General features: G+C 34.7%; 1 protein-coding gene across 1 annotated transcript in view; it reads right to left on the bottom strand.

The window, feature by feature from the left end:
- LOC139327205 (sodium channel protein type 1 subunit alpha) overlaps positions 1-21,157 on the bottom strand; it is a 57,667-nt gene continuing 36,510 nt past the window's right edge. Inside the window, exons 21-26 of the mRNA XM_070956933.1 lie at positions 11,693-11,974; positions 9,378-9,431; positions 8,987-9,124; positions 4,253-4,357; positions 3,323-3,593; positions 1-1,175 (exon numbers count right to left, since the gene is read on the bottom strand). Of these exons, the coding sequence (XP_070813034.1) occupies positions 1-1,175; positions 3,323-3,593; positions 4,253-4,357; positions 8,987-9,124; positions 9,378-9,431; positions 11,693-11,974 (2,025 nt within the window). The remainder of the gene's footprint in view (positions 1,176-3,322; positions 3,594-4,252; positions 4,358-8,986; positions 9,125-9,377; positions 9,432-11,692; positions 11,975-21,157) is intronic.

Genomic DNA, 21,157 nt, shown 5'->3' with positions numbered 1-21,157 from the left:
TTATTTTTTCTTTTGTACATCTTTGCCTTCTTTTTCATGTTTTTCTTCAACTGGCTTGGTTACACGCTCATAGGATGGTGGACAGATAGCTGTTGACATGGTCATGTCTGTCTTTTCGGTGTAAGAGTTTTCATTCATTTTGTCAGCGAGGAATTCGTCTTTAATACGTTGGCTAGCCCGTCCTTCGATTTTGTTTTTATTATTTAAAAATGAAGCTTGCTTTATTGTTTGTGCCAGACGATAACGCCTATAAGCCCGTTGGATAATGATAGCTGATAGCTCCTCTTGTTTCCTTTTTAAGGTAGTTGTGATGGGCTCATAGGAGGCTTTGGATGGGTTTGACTGCATAAAGCGGTCTTCCATCTGAATGCGGAGAGTGTCCATCTCTCCACTTTCCCCCAGAACACGTTTGGTGAAAGCAAACAATATATCGAGGCAGTGAATTCTGTCACCACTTACCATGGGCAGGTCCATTGCAATCAGCTGAACCTTGTTTGGTTTAGGTAAGTGAAGGGGAGGCTCCAGAGCAGCTGCAAACTCTGAAAGTTTTTCAAATTCCATAAACTGCGTAGCATCTGGGTCAAACTTTTCCCAGACCTCATAAAACATCTCAAAATCATCCTCGCTCAAAGGCTCAGCACTTTCTTCAGTAGCCACACCAAAGTTCTCCAAAATGACAGCAATGTACATGTTTACTACAACTAAAAATGAGATGATTATGTAGCTGACAAAGAAGAAAATCCCAACCGAAGGATTGCCACAGTCTCCTTTGACGGAACTTCCTGGGTGGTCTTTTTTAGGGTCGCAGTCTGGAGGACTGCTATTCAGGATGGGGGCTAGCAAGCCATCCCAGCCAGCAGAGGTGGTAATCATAAAGAGGCAGATCATGCTGTTGCCAAAAGTTTCAAAGTTGAACATGTCATCAATGCCAACTTCTCTCTTCACGTAGGCAAAGTTGGACATTCCAAATATGGCGTAGATGAACATGACCAGGAAAAGCAGGAGACCGATGTTGAACAAGGCAGGGAGAGACATCATCAAGGCAAAAAGCAGAGTGCGGATCCCCTTTGCTCCCTTGATTAGACGCAGGATTCGACCTATCCTGGCAAGTCGAATTACTCGGAACAAGGTGGGGGACACAAAATATTTCTCAATGATCTCTGCCAAAAACATACCTGTTAAAAATTAAACAAAAGAATCAGGGATATTATTTATCAGCATCAAACCTTAACTTCTCTTATTGGAAAGTCTTTGCATTTAAGTCTTTGCTTTAAATTAAATGTACAAACAATTGGTTCCCAGTTTGGTTTGGAAATAGAAGCAAGCCTTGATAACTGCCCTGGTGGAAGAATGGGCAAGTAGTTGTGCCCCTTAGTCCTGGATAATCTCAGGGATATTTGAGACTATTGACCATGGCATTCTTCTAGATCAGGAGTGTTAAACTCACATCATCACGGCGGCATCATGTGGTGTATCGGGACTTTCCCCCCCTTCGCTAAACCGGGCATGGCGTGGCCAGTGTGTGACGCATCCAGTCCACAGGCCGCGAGTTTGACAGCCCTGATCTACATTATGATGCTTGAGACTGGAGTTTAGAAGGCTCTAATTTAGGACAGCCTAAATCCAGTATCAAATGTAATGGCAGATGTCTGCTCTCCTGATAGTATTTGGTGTGCAGGCTATTATCAAGCTCTATCTTGTCTTTTATGCTACATTATTTAACATGCACATGAAAATACCGTGTTTCCCCGAAAATAAGACCCTGTCTTATATTTTTCTGAACCCTGAAATAAGCGCTTGGCCTTATTGCCATGCACTCAAAAGCCCAATTGGGTTTATTATCAGGGGATGTCTTATTTTGGGGGAAACAGGGTACTAGATGTTCATATGTATTTAAAAACTGGAAAAAAGTGTGATTCATCTCCATACAAATGTATTCATTTAATAGTTTAATAAATTAATAAGTTAACATATTTACAAAGGCATTTTATAATTTAGTTAATTAGTTTTAAGTATTTAGATTTGTCAATATTTTTGTTTTGTTTTTATATTGTTCAATGGTCTAAACAATTTTATTAACTCTATTAATCATCTACAATATCTTTATGCATTTTAATTTGAGCCTTGTAACCTCTCCCAAAAAGTTTATAAAATGCTTGTGATAAAGATACTAACATATAATGATAATTTTAAAATTCAACCCTCGTGGAGCATGAGACTGTAAGCAGGGAAAATTAACTATCTCACGATGAACAGCAATGATGATTGAACAGAATTTGGCTACTCTTCTGACTATTATCTATGAAGTGTCTTGCAAGAGAAAAAGAATAAGGCAGGCATCTGTTTTGCTATGCTTCATTATTACACAATTAAATCTTTGTGGCAATTTAAATAAAAGGGGCAACTAATGCTTTTAGTGATTTAATTTCCTCCAAGGCAGATGAATTTATACAGATGTACCAATGAATCTCTCTTTCAAAAGACCCAAAGGTTAAGATTATCAGGTTAGCTAATGTCAAAACTTTTTATGTGTAGTGGGAACAAAATACTGGTATTTTGCCAATGTGAAGGGTCTTCCTACCATGCTTTAGTCATAATTTTTGAAGTAAAGTTTAAGCCTCACAACACTCTGACTTGGCTTGGAAGGCCTCATGGAATAGTAATATAAGAGCTAAAAGGACAAAGGTTAGACAGAAAGAGCCTGAGGCCAATAGATCCATTACAGGAATTATGAAGATCCGCCAACCATTTCTCTCACTGAGAAATGAACTGCTTTCAGTCTATTCAGACACATAGGAGGGAAAAAGATGTAAGATTTGAACCTGGGATACAGTCAGCAGTTCCTGGTTTTTCAGTTCTATTATGTCTCCTTCTATTATCTATAAAAATTATCTTATACCAGTGTTGTGTTCCTGAATCTCTGCATTTTACCTTTTGAGTTTGATTAATGGTCGGATAAACAAATACTTCTTGAAGAAAGCGGTTGGGGAATTTGTATTCTCAGATTGCAACTTTTGACCCCGTTAATGTGCTGCCAGATTTAGGTAGGTTGGCAGCTAGTTGGTAAAGCATATTGAGGAAAAAGAGTGATGGATATCTGATAATTTGAGATCTAATAATCTGTCTGGAATCTGCAACCTGGATTAAGATTACATTGCCAAAGGCATCATGATGACTTTTTTACTACAAATATACAAAAAAATACAGTACCCAAATATATATGTTCCATAGGAATAATTTATGTAAGGAATTCATGTATCAGAAATTGAATAATAATAAAAGCTAAATGTGAGAAGATTTAAATTGTTATAATAGTTCTTACCTACAATGGAAAGGATGACAACCACAAAGTCAAAAATGTTCCATCCAATTGTGAAATAATAATAGCGTAGGGAAATTAGTTTGAGGACACATTCTCCAGTGAAAAGGACAATAAATATAAAATTAATGCGGTAGAGAATTTCTTCTGTTTGTTTACTTTGATCATCTGTTTCTACCATCATGGTGATCATGTTAAGGCAGATAAGAATCATAATACTGATGTCAAATACTTGTTGGGTCACAAAATCAAACACCATGCCTTGATATTTGTTCTGAAGTATAGAAGAAGAAATAATATTTAATGGAGACCATGGTGGGCACATTAGTTTAAGTAGAATTTAATTGAACTAAGGAGCTAATAATACAGGTAGTCCTCGATTTATAACAGTTTGTTTAGTGACCGTTTGAGGTTACAATGGTACTGAAAAAGTGACTTATGACTGTTTTTCACACTTATGATCGTTGCAGCATTCCCATGGTCACATGCTCAAAAATCAGATGCTTGGCAACTGACTCATATTTATGATGGTTGCCAGTGTCCCTGGGTCATGTGATCATCTTTTGCAACCTTCTCACAAGCAAAGTCAATGGGGAAACCAGATTCACTTAATGACCACTTGAGTCCTTCGGGAGTAGGGCGGTATACAAATCAAATAAAACTAAACCATGTTACTAACTTCACAATTTCAGTGATTCATTTAACAACTGTGGCAAGAAAGGTCGCAAAATGGGGCAAAACTCACATATCAAATATTTCACTTAGCAACAGAAATTTTAGGCTCAATTGTTGTAACTCGAGGTCTACTTGTACAACAGTATGAGAATTAAAAAGCAAACAAACTAAATTGCCCTCTCTCCCTTTTTTCCTCTATTCATTAACTTAATTTAAAATTACTTTTTGATTGTGAGTAGACTGGATCATATTACTTACCCCTGGCCTAGGTATAGGTTTCTGAGGCTTTTTAGACCCCAATTTTTTCATTGCATTGTAGTACTTTTTCTGTTCTTCTGTCATAAAGATGTCTTGACCTCCAAAGTAATGGCATGAGATGAAAATTGGTTATAATCATATTCTTGTGTATAGGTCTTAAATATAAATGCATTTATAACATATTACAAGCTAAAAATAAACATTGGGCCTAATTTATTTTTATAATGAAAATGCTACACAATTTTAACCATGTAAAAAAAAGTGACACATGTTCAAACTCAAATTCATTTTTTTTTACAATTTGTTGAATAATAAATGTACTTAATAACCAGCATGTTACAATAGTTATTATTAAAGATTTTATTTAGAGGCTGATGTGGGGAAATATTTAGGGGAAAGGAGAATAAAAGAATTCATAGGGAAAGAGGAGAAAAAAAATCCACAGCCTATGGCAGTATTTTCTTTTATGTTTAAAGACAACTTTTATCTTGCATCCAGAAGCAGCCCAAGACCAGCTTTAGGTCAACATCAAAGCAGTACCACAACATAAAACCACCACAACATAAAACAAACCCATGAGGCCTTTCTATAGTTCATGGGGAAGGAACTTTCAGAAAATAGTGATAATTGGCTCAGTAGATCTGGTGTGGGTCATCCTCTCTGAAACTCTGGGCCTCCATGACCATTTGCACTTTGGTTTACCTTTCTTGCACAGAATTTTTTCCCCTTTCCACAAATGCAGGTGTTCTAGGAAGTTGACATTCCCATTATTAAACAGAACGAAAGCATTTAAAAACATTTATCAGTCCAGTGAGGAATTGTATATGTGGGCCCCCATCATTCATATAACTATTACTGTTGTTATTGCTAAGATGATATTGAGTGGAAAAGAGAAAGATAGTGGGGATTCTGCCAGTTGTTGCTTTAAAACTTCCCAGATTATGGTGTGTAGGAGCAGCAACACTGACGAGCCATAATGCCATGGCACAGTAAAGGTAGGGTATGAGGTCAGTAATTTTGTGTCAGGATACTTTCCTCTGCCTCAAGGATGGGACCAAAGCACCTTAACTTGAACAATTTGCCTCCAGAAGTTGTGAATGCTCCAACACTGGAAGTTTTTAAGAAGAGATTAGAAAACCATTTGTCTGAAATGGTATAGAGTTTCCTGCCTAAGCAGGGGGTTGGACTAGAAGACCTCCAAGGTCCCTTCCAACTCTGTTATTCTGAACAGGTCTAAGCAGTTATGGAGGAGAAATGCTCATCATCAGAAGTCTTTATGCAGCAGAGCTTCTTTACTTCTGCCATTGAGAAGAGATGATTGAACACATGACCTTAGACTGTGGAATGCTTAACATCTCCAACTACTGATCAATTCAGCATCAACTGCTGGGCCACAAGTGTCTGACCCTTGCTAGAGGCAAACTGGGGCTGTTATTGTAACAGAATTTTAGGAGTATTCTGATTAGGAGTTCTTATTACAATTGGCCACACAGATGAAAGAAGGTATGAAATGCCTTATAATAGTACATCATTAATGTATGCCAATTTTTTATGCCTCTGCTATACCACATGCAATGCCTCTCTTTGAAACAGAAAATATAAGGCAAGGCACTTAACATTGTTCCACGTTAAATTACATATAAGTATTAAGCCTGGATGAGAAAAGAGGAACATTGGGCATCTAGCTGGCAATGCAACACCATTAAACTTTTTTTTCCTGAAACAATGAACATAATTCAACATGATTGAATTGAGTCTCAGTTTGGTGTAGTGGTTAAGGAGGTTCCAGAAGATCAGGGAGTACTAGGTCCTCCTTAAGCATGAACGTTGATTGAATGAATTTGGGCCAGTCACTCTTCCTCAGACCAAATTATCTCAGACCAAATTATCTCCCAAATTATGGGAAAATAGGATGCAGGAGTATTAAGTGCCATCTGAGATTATGTATTAAAGGGGATCAAATATTATTGTTGTTGTTCTTGGAGAGCAATCAATGTCCAATGAACTTTACAGTATGGATGAATCTAAGTAAGAATAGATTGGATAACATCTGGAGAGTCTGCTCAAATCAAGTTGTGTAGGCAACAAACAGAAGCTGACAAGGTGATTTAAAGATAGATTATTTAGAAAACAAGTGGAAAAGTTCAGATCAATTCTAGAAAAACCAAAGTATTGGCATGAATATCTAGGAAGACAAGAAAGATGAATATGAGAATTCCAAATATGGCATACTGGGGACCAGAGATGGCTAGAATTGGGATTAATGTGGAAAGCAAGGCCTAGAGAATAGAACTGGCATTATGGAAGGTCCCCAAAAGCTTGCTAGAGCTTCTAGATAGGGAACTATACAACATTTACAAACAATTTTTGAAAAACTCCAAGGTCAAACAAACAAAGTCATGACAATTCTGGCAATCCCCAAAATAGTTTCACACAGACAAAGAGAACATTACACATGTTGTAGAGATCAGTGAGGCCGTTTAGGATGAAAAAACTTTAGTGCTTATTCAGAACTGTACAGCTTGAAAGATTAGCTGGTTCTCCCAGATTTAAAGCTATGCTAAAGTAAGAGCATTGAGATAAGAATGGTTGGATGCCTTTTCCTGTTTTGCCTTTAATTACCCTTTTTTCTTCCTGAAGTGTTTAATTGTGGTCTGTTACCACATGAAATATACTGAAGTGAAGATGTGCCTCATGCTTAGTGCTTGCATCAAATAGTTCATCAGAGCCTTGGTAGTACAGTGGTCTAAAGCACCCTGTTATTAACACAGCTGCCTGCAATTACTGCAGGTTCAAATCTTACCAGGCTCAAGGTTGACTCAGCCTTCCATCCTTTCTAAGGTAGGTAAATTGAGGACCCAGTTGTGGGGGCAATAAGCTGACTTTGTATAAATATACAAAAGGATGAAGGCTATTGCTTAACACATTGTAAGCCGCCCTGAGTCTCCGGAGAAGGGCGGCATATAAATCAAATTTAAAAAAAAATACAAACTCCAGAGAAAACTTAACTCTTTAGCTTTCACAGATTCCTCTGGGCTCAGGGCACAGTCTCTCTTTTTTTATCACATGATAGAGAAAGTAAAGTGCCCACCAGGATGGAGTAAAATTCAGCTCTGCTATTTATTATATAAATTATTTGCTAATTTTTTTCCAGAGCCCTGGTCTCGTAGTGGTTAAATGCAATATTGCATGCTAACTCTGCTTACAGCCTAGAGTTCGATGCTGACCAGCTCAAGGTTGACTGAGCCTTCCATCCTTCCGAGTTTGGTAAAATGAGGACCCAGATTGTTGGGGGCAATATGCTGACACTATAAACTGCTCAGAGACTGCTGTAAAACACTATGGCGAGGTATATAAGTCTAAATGCTACTGCTATTGCTATTTTCACTCTCCAAAGACTTGTGTTTCACTGCTGTATCAAATGATTTTCCTTCTAAGGCTGCTTTCCTACCAGCCTTAGGAGAAATGAACCACATCAGTCTCTCTCAAGCCATAATTTCCAGAACTGATCTTGTGCCACTCTAAATTCTAACAAAATGTATTCTGAGGTTAGCATTTAAAAAAAAAATACAGGGTTCCCAAAATATCCAGGACCATACATCTGCGCCAATGTGAATCATGATTGCTGTGTGTCCTCAAGATTTCTAAAGTGAACAAAACTCTTATTCAAACATTTGAGCAGCTGAAGCACTGATCTTCTTAAATACTTAAGTTATCAGCAATACAGTTAAGCTAGAAGCAGTGCAAATTTGAGTCCAAAATAAAAGCAATTACTTCTATAATCAGAACAGAATGATGAAATGTTATAATTTAGTTGATTAGGTTGAAGAACTCACTTTGCCAATATGTGAATTTTGTCTCATACATTCCAACAGATCTCATCAGCACAGGATTATACAATGACAGCAATCAAGATAACTAATTTGATTATGGGTTCTTAAGCTCACAAATGACAACCATTTCAGACCCTTTGCATCATTCACAATAGGCCAACTATTGTTCCAAATTTTTGCAAAAGAATTGTCAACCTCACACTGATTCTTGGAGAACATTTTACATACTTGAATAACATCTTATAAGAATTCTGCATTCTGCACCAGGGTGAATGATTTTCAAACAATTAAAAAGTATCTTAATTTAATGCGAAGAGATTGTAAGAATGGTTTTAGAAGTGAAGGATGGGCTGGTGTGTTTGCAAGTGATACTAATCCAAATCAAGGAAGAGAAGAAGAGATGTTCAGATATCAGTTCACCATGTCAAATTAAGTTTGAGACCGGATATATACTTCCTTCTCATCTTGACACAGATAAAATTACAAATTTATTTGTCTGACAAATCTGACAAATAAATCTGACAAATAAAATTAGACTCAAAGAAAATGGTTGAATTATTTTTAATTTAATAAATTAATATTTCATGTAAATAAACCCCATTATTTAAAAATGGGATGGGGTGGGAGGGAAATGAATGAATAAGGTGAATAATATTGATAAACACTATGATAAGCATTAAAGCTCCAATGTGAGAGAAAGGAGATAAAACTGAATATTCAAAAGCTGAATTCATATACTACTATTCATACCATTCAGGATTTTGCAAAGCATGTGTTCTCTCAAATGATTGTGAATATTTGTAGGTTTCTCCACTTATTTATAAATTTGATTTATCAATTCACATAAGCCATGATTCCACCTTTAAGAAAAATAGAAGAATATATGTATATAAATACTTATCTTCTTTTTTTGTTGATTGAAGTTATCTATGATGACACCAATAAATAGATTCAGGGTAAAAAATGATCCAAAGATGATAAAAATAACAAAGTAAATATACATATAAAGGTTATCTTCATACTTAGGCTGTTCAAGCACCTACAAAATAAGTAACAGGAGAGCAAAATCAGAAAAAAAATTTTGCTTAAAACATGCAAATCAGTATTATTTTATAATACATTCACATACATTATACCTTTACAATGATTGTCATGGAATTCCTATATTATAACATCAGGTCATTATTTATATACATGAACGTATTAGTTAATATTACTAGATTTTCTGTTCACGTATTTACTAAGAAAAATCTAGCTTATTTTACAACACCCAAGAAATCCAAAGTGCTTACTTTTCTTGAATCAACTGCCGCATACATAATATCCATCCATCCTTTAAATGTGGCCTGCATCCAAAAATATTTAAACATATAAATGATGGCAATCAATGGTATTCATCTTAATCTGTTTTAATAACAGGATATTCCAATAGAAATATTTTATATATACTAGCAAATGGGATGAGTTTAAACTTTTGCTTTCTATGAATTGGATACAGGTATATACTGGCATAGAAATTTTACTGTGTTCAGTAAGGTTAAGTACATATAAGACTCAAGAATTGTGCAATATTAGTTTCTTCCAGCCTATGCTCTAGGAATTTAAACCACACAAAGCCCCAAAGGGGACATATCTAATGCTTATTCCCCAGTCCCCAACCATATTCTTAACCTATGAAGAAATTCAGAGAAAATAAAAGAATATTTCTTTTTCTTTTAAACTCTTAGATGAGTGAAGGAAGATGACCTCATTTCTGCCCTGCTCTCTGCAGTTTTAAGGGCAATCACCACAGGTCAGGGATATGGTTGGGGTTCCCTGGCCTACAGCTAGGCTCATTATGTTGACTTTCATTTCCTGAATTTGGTCCCAAATACAAATCTAAAAGAATGATTGCATTGTCTTCACCTTATTAGAGATGTACATCTTTTAGATAAGTAAGGATTAAATACATTTAAAATCCAATGCTTGGTATACTAATTATACAATGCTTAGGTATAAAATATGGTATATTTGAAAATGGGGTGATAAGCTAGCTTACTACCTCCTTATTTATCCATTGGTTAACTGACATTTGTATGCAACCCTCTAAAATAAAATTCTCTAAGCAATTCATAATCCATAAGGATTAAAAACACAGCGTAAAATAGCAACAGAATTTATTTTATTTATTTATTTTATTCAATTTATATCCCGCCCTTCTCCTAGTGGACTCAGGGCGGTGCACAGCCAGAACTAAAACACATACCAATACAAAATTTAAAATTTTTAAAAGAATTATATAACTGTGGCCCAAAATTTAAAACATTCAAACTAAAACCCATTTGACAATTTAAAAGGTTAAAAAAGGCTAAAAAAGAAAGGGGGGGGGGGTTTCACGCCAGCCCTGCTTGATGGAAAAGAAAAGTTTTTAGGGCACGGTGAAAAACCCAGAGATCCAATATCCTTCATATCTCCAGGGGCAAATCGTTCCAGATTCATCCTCATTAGCAATAAATGTTTTTAAACGAAGAGATTTGGACTTCACAAATTCTGGATGACCAAATAGGTCTTCTCTTGATACTAAAAAAATTATAAAGACATTACCAGGAGAGAACCTCATATTATTAGGCAAGGGCATATTATTAGGCAAGGGTGAACAAGTCAAAAGAAAAGCAAGCCTTTCATTGCTACATTTTAATCTCTGCACATTGGAAAAATCTCACTGATCCAATGCAAATTATTGAAGACTCCTGTATATTGTGATCTACATCTGGATTGGACTGCCCTCTCTGTTGCAGATAAAACATTTGAAACTAAGTAAGTTACGGGATGTCTCAGCAGGCTCTGAAATTGAATGGGATGTCCACAAGGGAGATGAGAATGATGCCAGTGTAAGTATGGGTGCAAACTCCACTCTTTTTTTTCCCTCCCACAGTGTGATATCAAAATGATAAAATTGGGAAGTTCCTGTGTACACAGATAGACTGATGGGGTTCTAAATTACCTAGCATTGGCATGATATGTAATTGCTTGAGAAAAACATTTGAATAAAAATAGTGGAATTGGGAAATTTTAGCTATTATCAATCAAAATTTATATGACTGTTTTTCCAGATCTTCATAAAATGCTATGTTGCACTAATATATCCCGTTACCATTGTTTCTGCTAATTTCATGCTCACACCATTGAACCCTTATTAAAATCCTGGAGTTGCTCACACTGAAAAGGAGATATAAAACTGAAGAATAGAAATATTTTTTCAACTTCTCTAATAGGTAGATTAGCATATTGCTAACCTGGCATATTGACCATAACTTTCTAAATTATATCAGTCAGCTGTATTGACAAGACTAATCTTGTAGACAAAAGTCCAGGGTCAACCCTGATGAATGAGTATGAAGTTCTTTCCAAATTTAGCTGCGCTGTCTTACCATGTTTTGAAGCAGAGATGGAAAGTTCATGACAGTCTAAAGAGGGGAGGCAGAAGACTATCAAACTATTCATATTAAAGGGGAAATTATATTTCAGGAACCATTATATCTGATCAAGCCACAAGCACTTTATTTGATCAAACTAACTTTTTATTATGCACTGAATAAGCAAGAAGACTTAAAGAATTTTCACTTACTACTTGCAGTAAAGAAAGATACCCAAATCCTACGTTATCAAAGTTGACTTTCACATTTTTCCATCTGGCAGTTTTATTTGCCTCTATGAGATTCTCACACTCAGACTTATTGGCAACTTGATCAAGTTCAAACATTTCCCCAGTTGTGGTATTAACACAGTGGTAGAATTTGCCAGCAAACAAGTTTACTCCCATGATGCTGAAAATCAGCCAGAATATAAGACAAACAAGAAGCACGTTCATGATGGATGGAATTGCTCCAAGAAGGGCATTCACAACCACCTAAGTACACAAATACGGGAGGAAAAGAAAATGGTGTAAGAATAGATGCAAAATTGATACAATTATTCTGTTGCATGAATGCACAATTTACTACTTTTAAATTAAAGCCAATTCCAAAAGGCTGAGTACTATTTTGAGTTTATCAGAGCAACGTTTTAAAATATTTTTTGTATATTCAGCAAGACAAAAAAATGAGAAAATCAAATTATCTAGATTAAAACAAAAATGAAAATAGTGCTAACAATAACATGAAGATTTTTGATATCTATTAAAAAGAAATAGGTATTAATATTTCATAGAAAATAATATGAAAAACTAAATTACAAGAAAATAATTTAATCATTATCAACAAAAATGAATGTATTCTTTCTCCAAAATTAAAAACAGAAATATCAAGAATATTTAAATAAATCAAATGAAAATCAGCATATATTTCAAGGAGTGAACTTAACCATGCAGTTTTATTACAAAGATCGATTTCTTTGCATAAGTAAGCCAGACACATTTGCAACATGTGCTTATCTAAGTAATCACATAGTTTATTTCAAGCTCCAGTCTTTATTAAGCAAATAAGTCTATTTTAATTAAACATTTTGCAAAAAAATAAAGGGGTGAAAAATTCATAAATCTATATAGGAGTGTAATTAAAGAATCCAGAAACACTGAAGTACAGCATAACATATTATCTAATTCCTTAACTATATTACGGGTGAATGCTATCAAGAAACACAAGGAGGTGAATATTAAGACCCTATTAGCAGAATCATAGTAGAAATATGGGTTGCTAAGGAAAAGGAATTACTCTTGCTGATTTATGCCCTAACCACAGTTGCTTCAGGATTGTAAAGGGGAGGGGGGAGAGAGAAGGGAAATTAATAATATTAAAGCCTGCAATAGATTGTCATTTTCTATCAAAAAGTATGTTAAACATCCTATGCAAAGATTGCTTTATACTTGTGGAATCCCTGTCCATAAAACTAAATTTTACTCTTTGGGAATAGAAGGGAGAAGAGTCTGAATCACTCGGTTTATTATTTATTACACTAATAGGAATTCATTTTTATTTTTAATTAAAAAAGATTTCTCTCTCTGAACAATTCAAATGTTTCAACTAAGAAACAGAACTGTGTAAGCAAGACCCAAGTGTGACTTATATCCAGTATGAGGTCTAACATGCAAAGCTAGCAGGTGAATCAGCAAAATACAGCTCTCTATAGCAAGAGCAAGAGCTCTTAGACTTATATACCACTTCATAGTGCTTTACAGCTCTCTCTAAGTGGTTTACAGAGTCAGCCTATTGCCCCCAACAATCTGGGTCCTCATTTTACCCACCTTGGAAGGCTGGAACGCTGAGTCATCTTTGAGCCTGGTGAGATTCGATCTGCTAAATTGCAGGCAGCTGGCAGTCGGCAGAAGTAGCCTGCAATACTGTACTATTATATAGAGTGCCACCATGGCTCTATATAATTAACCATGTTTTTGAAATGTTATATTTTTCTATCTTTAATTTGGTATATCTTTGATGTAATACCTATTTGGTAAACATCAACTGTATGATATGGAAAAGACCAATGTTTCTCACCCTGTGCCACTTCCAGATGTGTGGATGTCAACACCCAGAATTCTCAGTAGTTGACTATGCTGGCTAGAGAATTCTGGGAGTTGAAGGCCACACATCTGGAAGTCATCAAGGTTGAGAAACCCAGATTAGAATGAAAGAAATCAACTAATGGGAATCATACCTTATCCTACACAACCTTTTTGACTATGGTGAAAACAAGCAAAATGAAATACTTGTGTGGAAATCAAGGGGGGAAATAAGTCTGACTTAAGTAAAAATTGGTGCATGAAGTTGCATTATTGTCCACTGATTTGCTCATTGTGGTTTGTGGATAATTATGAAACAACATGGAAAGATCATCCCTGCCCTGAAAAAAAACTACAAGACTATGGATTTTCAAGAGATGCCATTCTGATGAGAGATTATGATCAAGCACTTACTGAATCCAAACAACATGCTAAGAGTTTGGGATTCAAATGGATCAATCTACTCTACACAGGAATAGGTTCCTAAATAAGTAAGTCTCTGTTTAAAGGAGGTTTTGGCAAGTATCTTAAACCAAGTAACTATGCCTAAACTCAGAAGAGCACTAACATTAATACATTTCAATGTCCTCTCAAGGGCAGTTCCTGAGAGAAAATATAAAAAAATTTCTTACAAGCTAAGATTGTGACCTTGTTCAGAAAGATCCATTAAATCCATAGCTCATCATTTATTTACTGGGTCTTCTACATAGATACAAGAACTCACTTTATAATCCCTATTGTAGGGGTGAAATAACTAGACAATTTTGATGTAGGTATGCATGTTCAGCATGTAACTTTTATCAAACTAATATGATTTCATTTCTTTAAATATGGCAAAATTTTGTTATACCATCTATAAAACTAGACATGCCCTGATCACCTCACCTCTTGTACCTATTGATAAGTTTATAATGTTTTTTTGTATTCAAAATCAAAATTGTTTAATTATGTAAATTATTTTATTAACTAAGGAAATTTTAGTTGGTGACCATAATAAAGATTATTACAACTAAAACATCTCCTAAAAGAGAAGGTTTTTTTTAAAAAAATGTTCTTATTAACAAAGTAGAACGTCAGTAAAACTGCAGACCTCTATGGAATTTATTCTGTTTTTCAAAGGCAATAAACTCATACATAAATTTTTAAGCATTAGAATTGGTTCTGTTCATGATTTGTGAAAAGTCATGTTAAAAATTATAATAAGAGAGTATTTCATAATACAAATTTTTTTGGGAAGAATTGGTTTTGATAAAATGGAGTCCTCTATGAGCACTAATTTGCTGGCAACTTCAGTCAGCAGATGTTGAGGGATGAAGAATAGATAAAACCGTATTTGCCAAGTGACCTGCTTTGCAATAATGAAGATTCTCTGTGCCCTTCATCTACAGTGAAGGATGTGTCTCTATTCCCAATGTTGAAACAAAGTTCAGCTTCAAGTATGGAACTGAACTGAAGCAAGCAAAATGTTTTAGGTAGGTCTTGTTTAACTACAATCATATTGGATGCAGCACGTTTGGAAACACTGCAGTCCCTCCGTCTCATAGTTTATCATTACAGATTGTGAATGTGAAAGATTAGATTTCTAAGTATGTAGGGGAGGAGCTGTGGAAGTATTTATTTACTAATTCTTCTCTACATAGTCAAATATACGCACAGACCTTCCTTACTCCAAGCCCTTCTCAGTTAATCTGCATCGTTATTTTTCTGTTTTGAAAAATAGAAAAGACAACATGTTCTGTCTACGAATACTATTTGCAGATCTTAAAAGACAGTGAAGATAGCAGCAGTGATTGCCATATGGACTGTATTACATAAGGATACCAGGATCCTACTAGTACAAATACAGAAAGAGTCTCTATTTTTAGTCTTCCAAGGCTGGCCCTGTTTCCCTTGAGAGGAAAAGAATGGTTCATGTTCAACTCCATAATGAAACTCAGCCTTTAAACAGGTAATTTTCAACTCTAGCATCTCAGTGGGTTTCATAGCTGGATGGGAATTTACATGTTAGCAAAATTTCTAATCCATTCTATAATGCAAAAACCTTCTGACACCCTAACATTTATATTAGGACAATCCTCACATCTGAAGAATTTCATCTGAGGAAAAGTTATTACTGTCAAACAGAAAACAATGGAAATATAAGGATGCTCTTATGTATAATATTCACTGGCATCACCCAAATGATGAGCTAAGGTGGTAGAGAGCCTACTAGGTGGCAGAGATGGGAAAAAGCAACCTCACCAGGTTGCTATTTGGTAAATGGAAAGAGCTGGTGCAATAGGCCTACTGTGATTGCCATTGTGGGAGAACATCCATTTCATGCCCATCAGTTCCAAAGGTTAGGGACAGCAAGTTTAGATGAAGTAACAATTATCTAAAACTAACTTACACAAGTCACAGTTAATAATTACAGACCCAACACGTATTATCAAAACCTGGCTGAGTGAAGGAGATCATGTTGTCTTGTCAGAGAAGGGTCTTTCAGCAAGCTTACCATCAGGGCTATGGGTGTGAGGAAGATCCATCTGTTAAGGGCAGCAATGGGTTTTGTTAGTTTCTTGCAGTCCCATATTTGAAGGGGGGTGGAGGGGAATGAGGGAGCCAAGGCTGCTTTTCTATATCGTCAACAATGCTCTGGAATGACTTCTCAGTGGAGATCAGACTTCCCCATGCTGGCTTTCAGGAAACTACCAAACATGGAATGATTCTGAAGAGCATCCTCTTAACTTATTAGATCTCCCTTTTTGCTCTTGGTTTTTTCCATTGGAACTATTGTTGTGTAATCATTTGTTTTTATGTGGTATTTTAATGGTTGTTATGTTGTACACTCTACTCTGTAAGCTGCTGATAGTTGTTAGAATGTAGTGATGTACTGTAAGTTTAGTAATCAAGCAAGCAAACTAACTGAAGAACTAAGATCAAATCACTATTGTAGGTGGTTTCACAATTGCAGAAATCTGATAGGGCAAATTGATGGCATGACAGTTGGATCACTCCAACAAGATGGAACCAATGATTTGAGTAAATTGTATTGAAACATTAAGGGAATTAACTTTAACTAATAGTTTTGGTAATCAAGAATTTTAAGACCCTGTGACTGCACGTTTTCCTCACAAGGAGCCAATATTTTCAAAATGAGGTATTGCAATAGAACTGGTTAAATCTTAAACTTTGCATCTGACGCTTCTTTAAGTGCTCATAGTTTCATAAGTGATTAACAAAACATGACTAAAAAGAGGAAAATAGTTGTTGATGTCTTTTTATACTGTGTTATACTATATTCATATAGAATGTAATGAAGTGGATACTATAAGTATGTTTAGTCAAAAGTAAGTATTGCTGAATTCAGCAAAGTTTTCTCCTAGTAAATTGTGTTTAAGACTGCAACTTTATCACCTGAAAAAGTGCAATGTTTGAATCTCAACATTGAAGTTATGGGACTTGATTTAGTAATGATCTAAGATCCACTGATATTACAGATAGTCCGTTTGAAGGAAATTGTCTCTGGAAAATCAAAGATGATTAGATAGATAGATAGATAGATAGATAGATAGATAGATAGATAGATATAATGGATGGGTGGATGAGATAGATAGATAGATAGATAGATAGATGATAGATAGATAGATAGATAGAAAAGTTAAAAAGATTTTTCAGAGTGTAGTTGTTAAATGGAAGGACTATAAAGCAAAAGTGTTTTGTACTATCACTAAATTAGATTAATATAAAAGTGAGTCTAGAATACGCAGCATTTTCCATTTCACTTCTTAAACATCTTATTTGATTGTCAGATTTACTAAACTGAAAGAGGCTCCTTTTAACAACCTGTTACTCCTTTTTGATGAATACCGAGCCTTCTTTTTGGGCTAAGCTTTACACAAAGGAAATAGAACAGTGGACTGAGCTGCAATTATGTCTATATTTGCCATGTTCAGAAAATACAGAAGGATTTATGTCTGTATATATTTGTACATTTCTACTATACATTACCATGGTAAACAGGCCCACACATCAGGCAAAACTATAACCTATTCTGTTGATTTGATTTAATATTTCTTGCTTTTTTAAGTGATTTTTTAAAAGTTTTGTTTTAGTTTTATAAGCTGCCCATTTGGAGTTGGGCGGCCAATACATTTCAGTGAGTAATAATAAATAATATATTGTGTTTTACTGAATAAGCCACAACCAATTGGGTTCACCAAATATGCTAAAGCATTAGCCATGACTTTAATGCCACAGTGGTTGAGTTCACATTACATAAAGCTGAAACCAAATAATCAGACATCAATTCAATCTAATATGCAAATCAGATGTGTTTTTGCTTTTCTTAAACAACACTCTAATGCCAGGTCTGAAACAAACCTAACAGAACAGATATCTTTTGTATGTGGAAAGGTACCTCAGACTTTCATAGATTTTAACATTCTAATTGTGTTTCTCTTCTTTCTTTTCTTGTGTGAAATAAGTAATGGAAAACCAAGTGTTGGGAAAAACAGTATGCCTCATTCATAAAAAATAAATACTTAATAATTGGGTCTGTAAACATCGAACATTTGTGATACTGTCAATTGCCAATTAGTCATTACTTTGTAAATGTAAAGTGTGTTTTCATATATCTGCTGAATTACATAAAACTGTATAGATGATATTCAGGGTAAATTTTTCTTTTTAATATTACTATCTCAAAAACTGGACTGGAAATTTGAAATATGATAAACTTTAAAGCAATCAGCCAGAAATGTGCGTAAGACATGCAAAACTAAAACTGCAAGGTGGATTATTTTTTTAAAACCTTTTCTTCTTTATTGATCTAAGAGAAAGGTACCAAGCACGGCGTAACATGCTCTCTTTCAGTGAGTTTACACATAAACACATGCTTTATTGCTATAAAAAGCAATCTATAAATTTAGCAAAGCAATGGATATTGATATTGATTTTTCTATGTTAACAATAGCATACTTGAAGTACAACAAGAACTTTATATTACAGTAAATATTAAGAATGATAAATAGAAAGCAAAATGCATATCCAAATCTCATTTTGCAGTGAGATTAGAATACTCTCAATCTATAGCAGATATAAAAGAGGTTATTTACTTTGCCTTCCAGCACCTATGTGGAGTTAAAGTGTTTTAAATTTAGTTTTAAATATATTTGAATAACTATAATATAACAAAACAGATATGATTTTTTAAAAATATTGAATTTTGGTTATTTTTTCTTTTGCTTATGAACAGGTATTTTATAAATATTAAAAGAAGTTTGTCATATGTCACAGACTTACATTGTCCTTAGGCCTTGGGGTAGTCTTCTGCGTAGAAATAATTTTTACCAGTTTTTGAACAGAAAAATCATATAATGTTAATTTTAAAGTCCCACATTTAAATGTAAGTATGCAAATATGTAAAAACTAGTACCTGATATTTGGGAACAACTCAAACTAAACTTTGAATGGAAAAACTATTTAAAGTTCTTTATTACCCATTCTGCCAATGAATTAAATGAAATATTTATAAGAATGTAATTTATAGAATAATATTGATACTAGATCTCACTTTCATTTAAATGCCACTTATCTACTGTAAAAATCTATGTACAAGCATTTTCTTTGTAGCTTTTTCTGTGAGGGCTCACTGGGAATCTCATTAGTTTCTTAGCAATTTGTATATGCTCTTTTGTCTTCCAAATAATAAGACATCTCCTGAATTTGAAACTATAAATTTGCTTAGTATATAAGCGCAACTCAAGTCTCAAGGCTTTTAGATTTTTTTTTTTTAATTTGATTTATATGGCTCTTGAATGATCATGGCATTGGAGTTCCCCAAGCCCATACTCAGCATCAGGCTGTATGCTGCATTGCAGAAAAAATATTATACGTTGAGGCATAATAGAAATAAAGGGCCCAAAAGACCAACAGAAGTTGTGAATCCTTATTTTCCCCCAAATAGAAAACTGCTAGTACCTAATATCTAAAGATGTTCTTACTCCACAATCTGTTGCCGCACAGATAATAGTCGAACCCCAATTCTCTGATGTATATCATTGAACCACTGCTCCCCTTGAAGAGAGCAAAGAGGTATTAATGGTTTGCAGGAGATATTTCTTCGCCACCAGCCCATTCTTCCCTTGTTCCCTTCAGAATAAAACTGTTGGGGAAAGTTTGTGTGGTAGCTGTTAGTGACTCCACAGAGCTGGTCAGTTAAGTATTTCAGTAGTTTATGTGAATTCTTTTCCTGTTCACGAATCATTCATTAACAGATATACTGATTTCTATGAATGTGTATTCTTTTTAAATTTTGGCCAAGTGCTATGGACTTGGTAAATTCTTTGCAGACTTTATCCTTTATTATTATTATATCTCTTTAGTTCTGGCTGCAACGATTCTATCATTAGAATCAAATCTGATTTCCTTTGCTCCTTGGTTCAATGAGAGGGGCTTTTTCAAGGAGGAAGACCCATAGAAAATGGTGAATAACTGATACCAGTGTGTATACATGACACCTCCTTTCCATTTAGAAAGCTTTAACTAGCAAAATTGTTTCTGAATGTAAAAATGAAACCAAATGCATTCTTATGTCCTGTCTTATGAAGCAGATATGTATTAAAGTAATTTTTCATATTGCCATATTCTTGTGCACATATTACATGAACATTAAGCATTATTGCCATTTCTGAAGATTAATTAGGAAGGAGTACAAAGCACAACAGTTTCCCAAACAATTGTGTCAACAAAACATATTTGCAAGAATGTTCATGAATAGTAAAGAAAAAGAAGTATGAACATGGATAAACCAAACAGTCAGTTGAAAACTGAATGAATGTTCGTGAACACTACAGGAATTGACCAGCTCTTACCCTATTCCACTGCTGACTTCTCAATTCATGAATTTCTTGTTTAAAGGAATTTGTTGAAATTAAGGGGTGGTTAGATGCACCTGAAATTCATGTATCGAGTCAGTTTCAATTTACAATATTTCTTTTTAGAAATTTTGAAGAAAAGGTATGCAACCTGATGGATACAATGTGAGGAAATGAGCTCCAATCTGAATCTCATTTCATGTATTGGTGATTTTTTGTATTTGTTTTTTAATCTAAATACTACATAAACAGCATGTTATTATTAGCTGTTCATCTCGCTAGATGGGTTCTTTTATCATTATTCAAAAGCTGTTTCCTCTTATGTTTCCATGAAGTGGCAAAAAACATACTCTAAAAATAACGTTTGAACAACATGCAGTTTGAATTAGGTTGTATGCAGAGACTAAATTCATATTTTCACAGAAATATTTTGAGTTTCACTACTGATTTCAGTACAGTCACAAATTCAACTACTAACTTTAAGAAAGACAAGAAAACAGGGATAAGACATAAGAATCTTTTCTGAGATAGGAATTAAGACAGGATCCTGACTTACCCAGAAAGCAACCGAATAATAATGCATGATTTGTGTAGATAATGCTGGAATTATTTTAACTCTATTGAGAATTATTAGCTAGTGTGGGGAAAAAAAGAATCAATTGAATTGTTTGGTTAATTAGCCATTTAACAAGTTTAGTCCAATTAAGGAGATCATATTACATTTAAAGATTATAAAAAT

This window comes from Pituophis catenifer, unplaced genomic scaffold, assembly GCF_029215685.1.
Source record: "Pituophis catenifer annectens isolate HBS135680 unplaced genomic scaffold, rPitCat1.0.hap2 SCAF_1, whole genome shotgun sequence".
Taxonomy (NCBI): domain Eukaryota; kingdom Metazoa; phylum Chordata; class Lepidosauria; order Squamata; family Colubridae; genus Pituophis; species Pituophis catenifer.
Note: the sequence above shows the minus strand (reverse complement) of the source record. Positions and strands in the feature narration are given on the sequence as shown.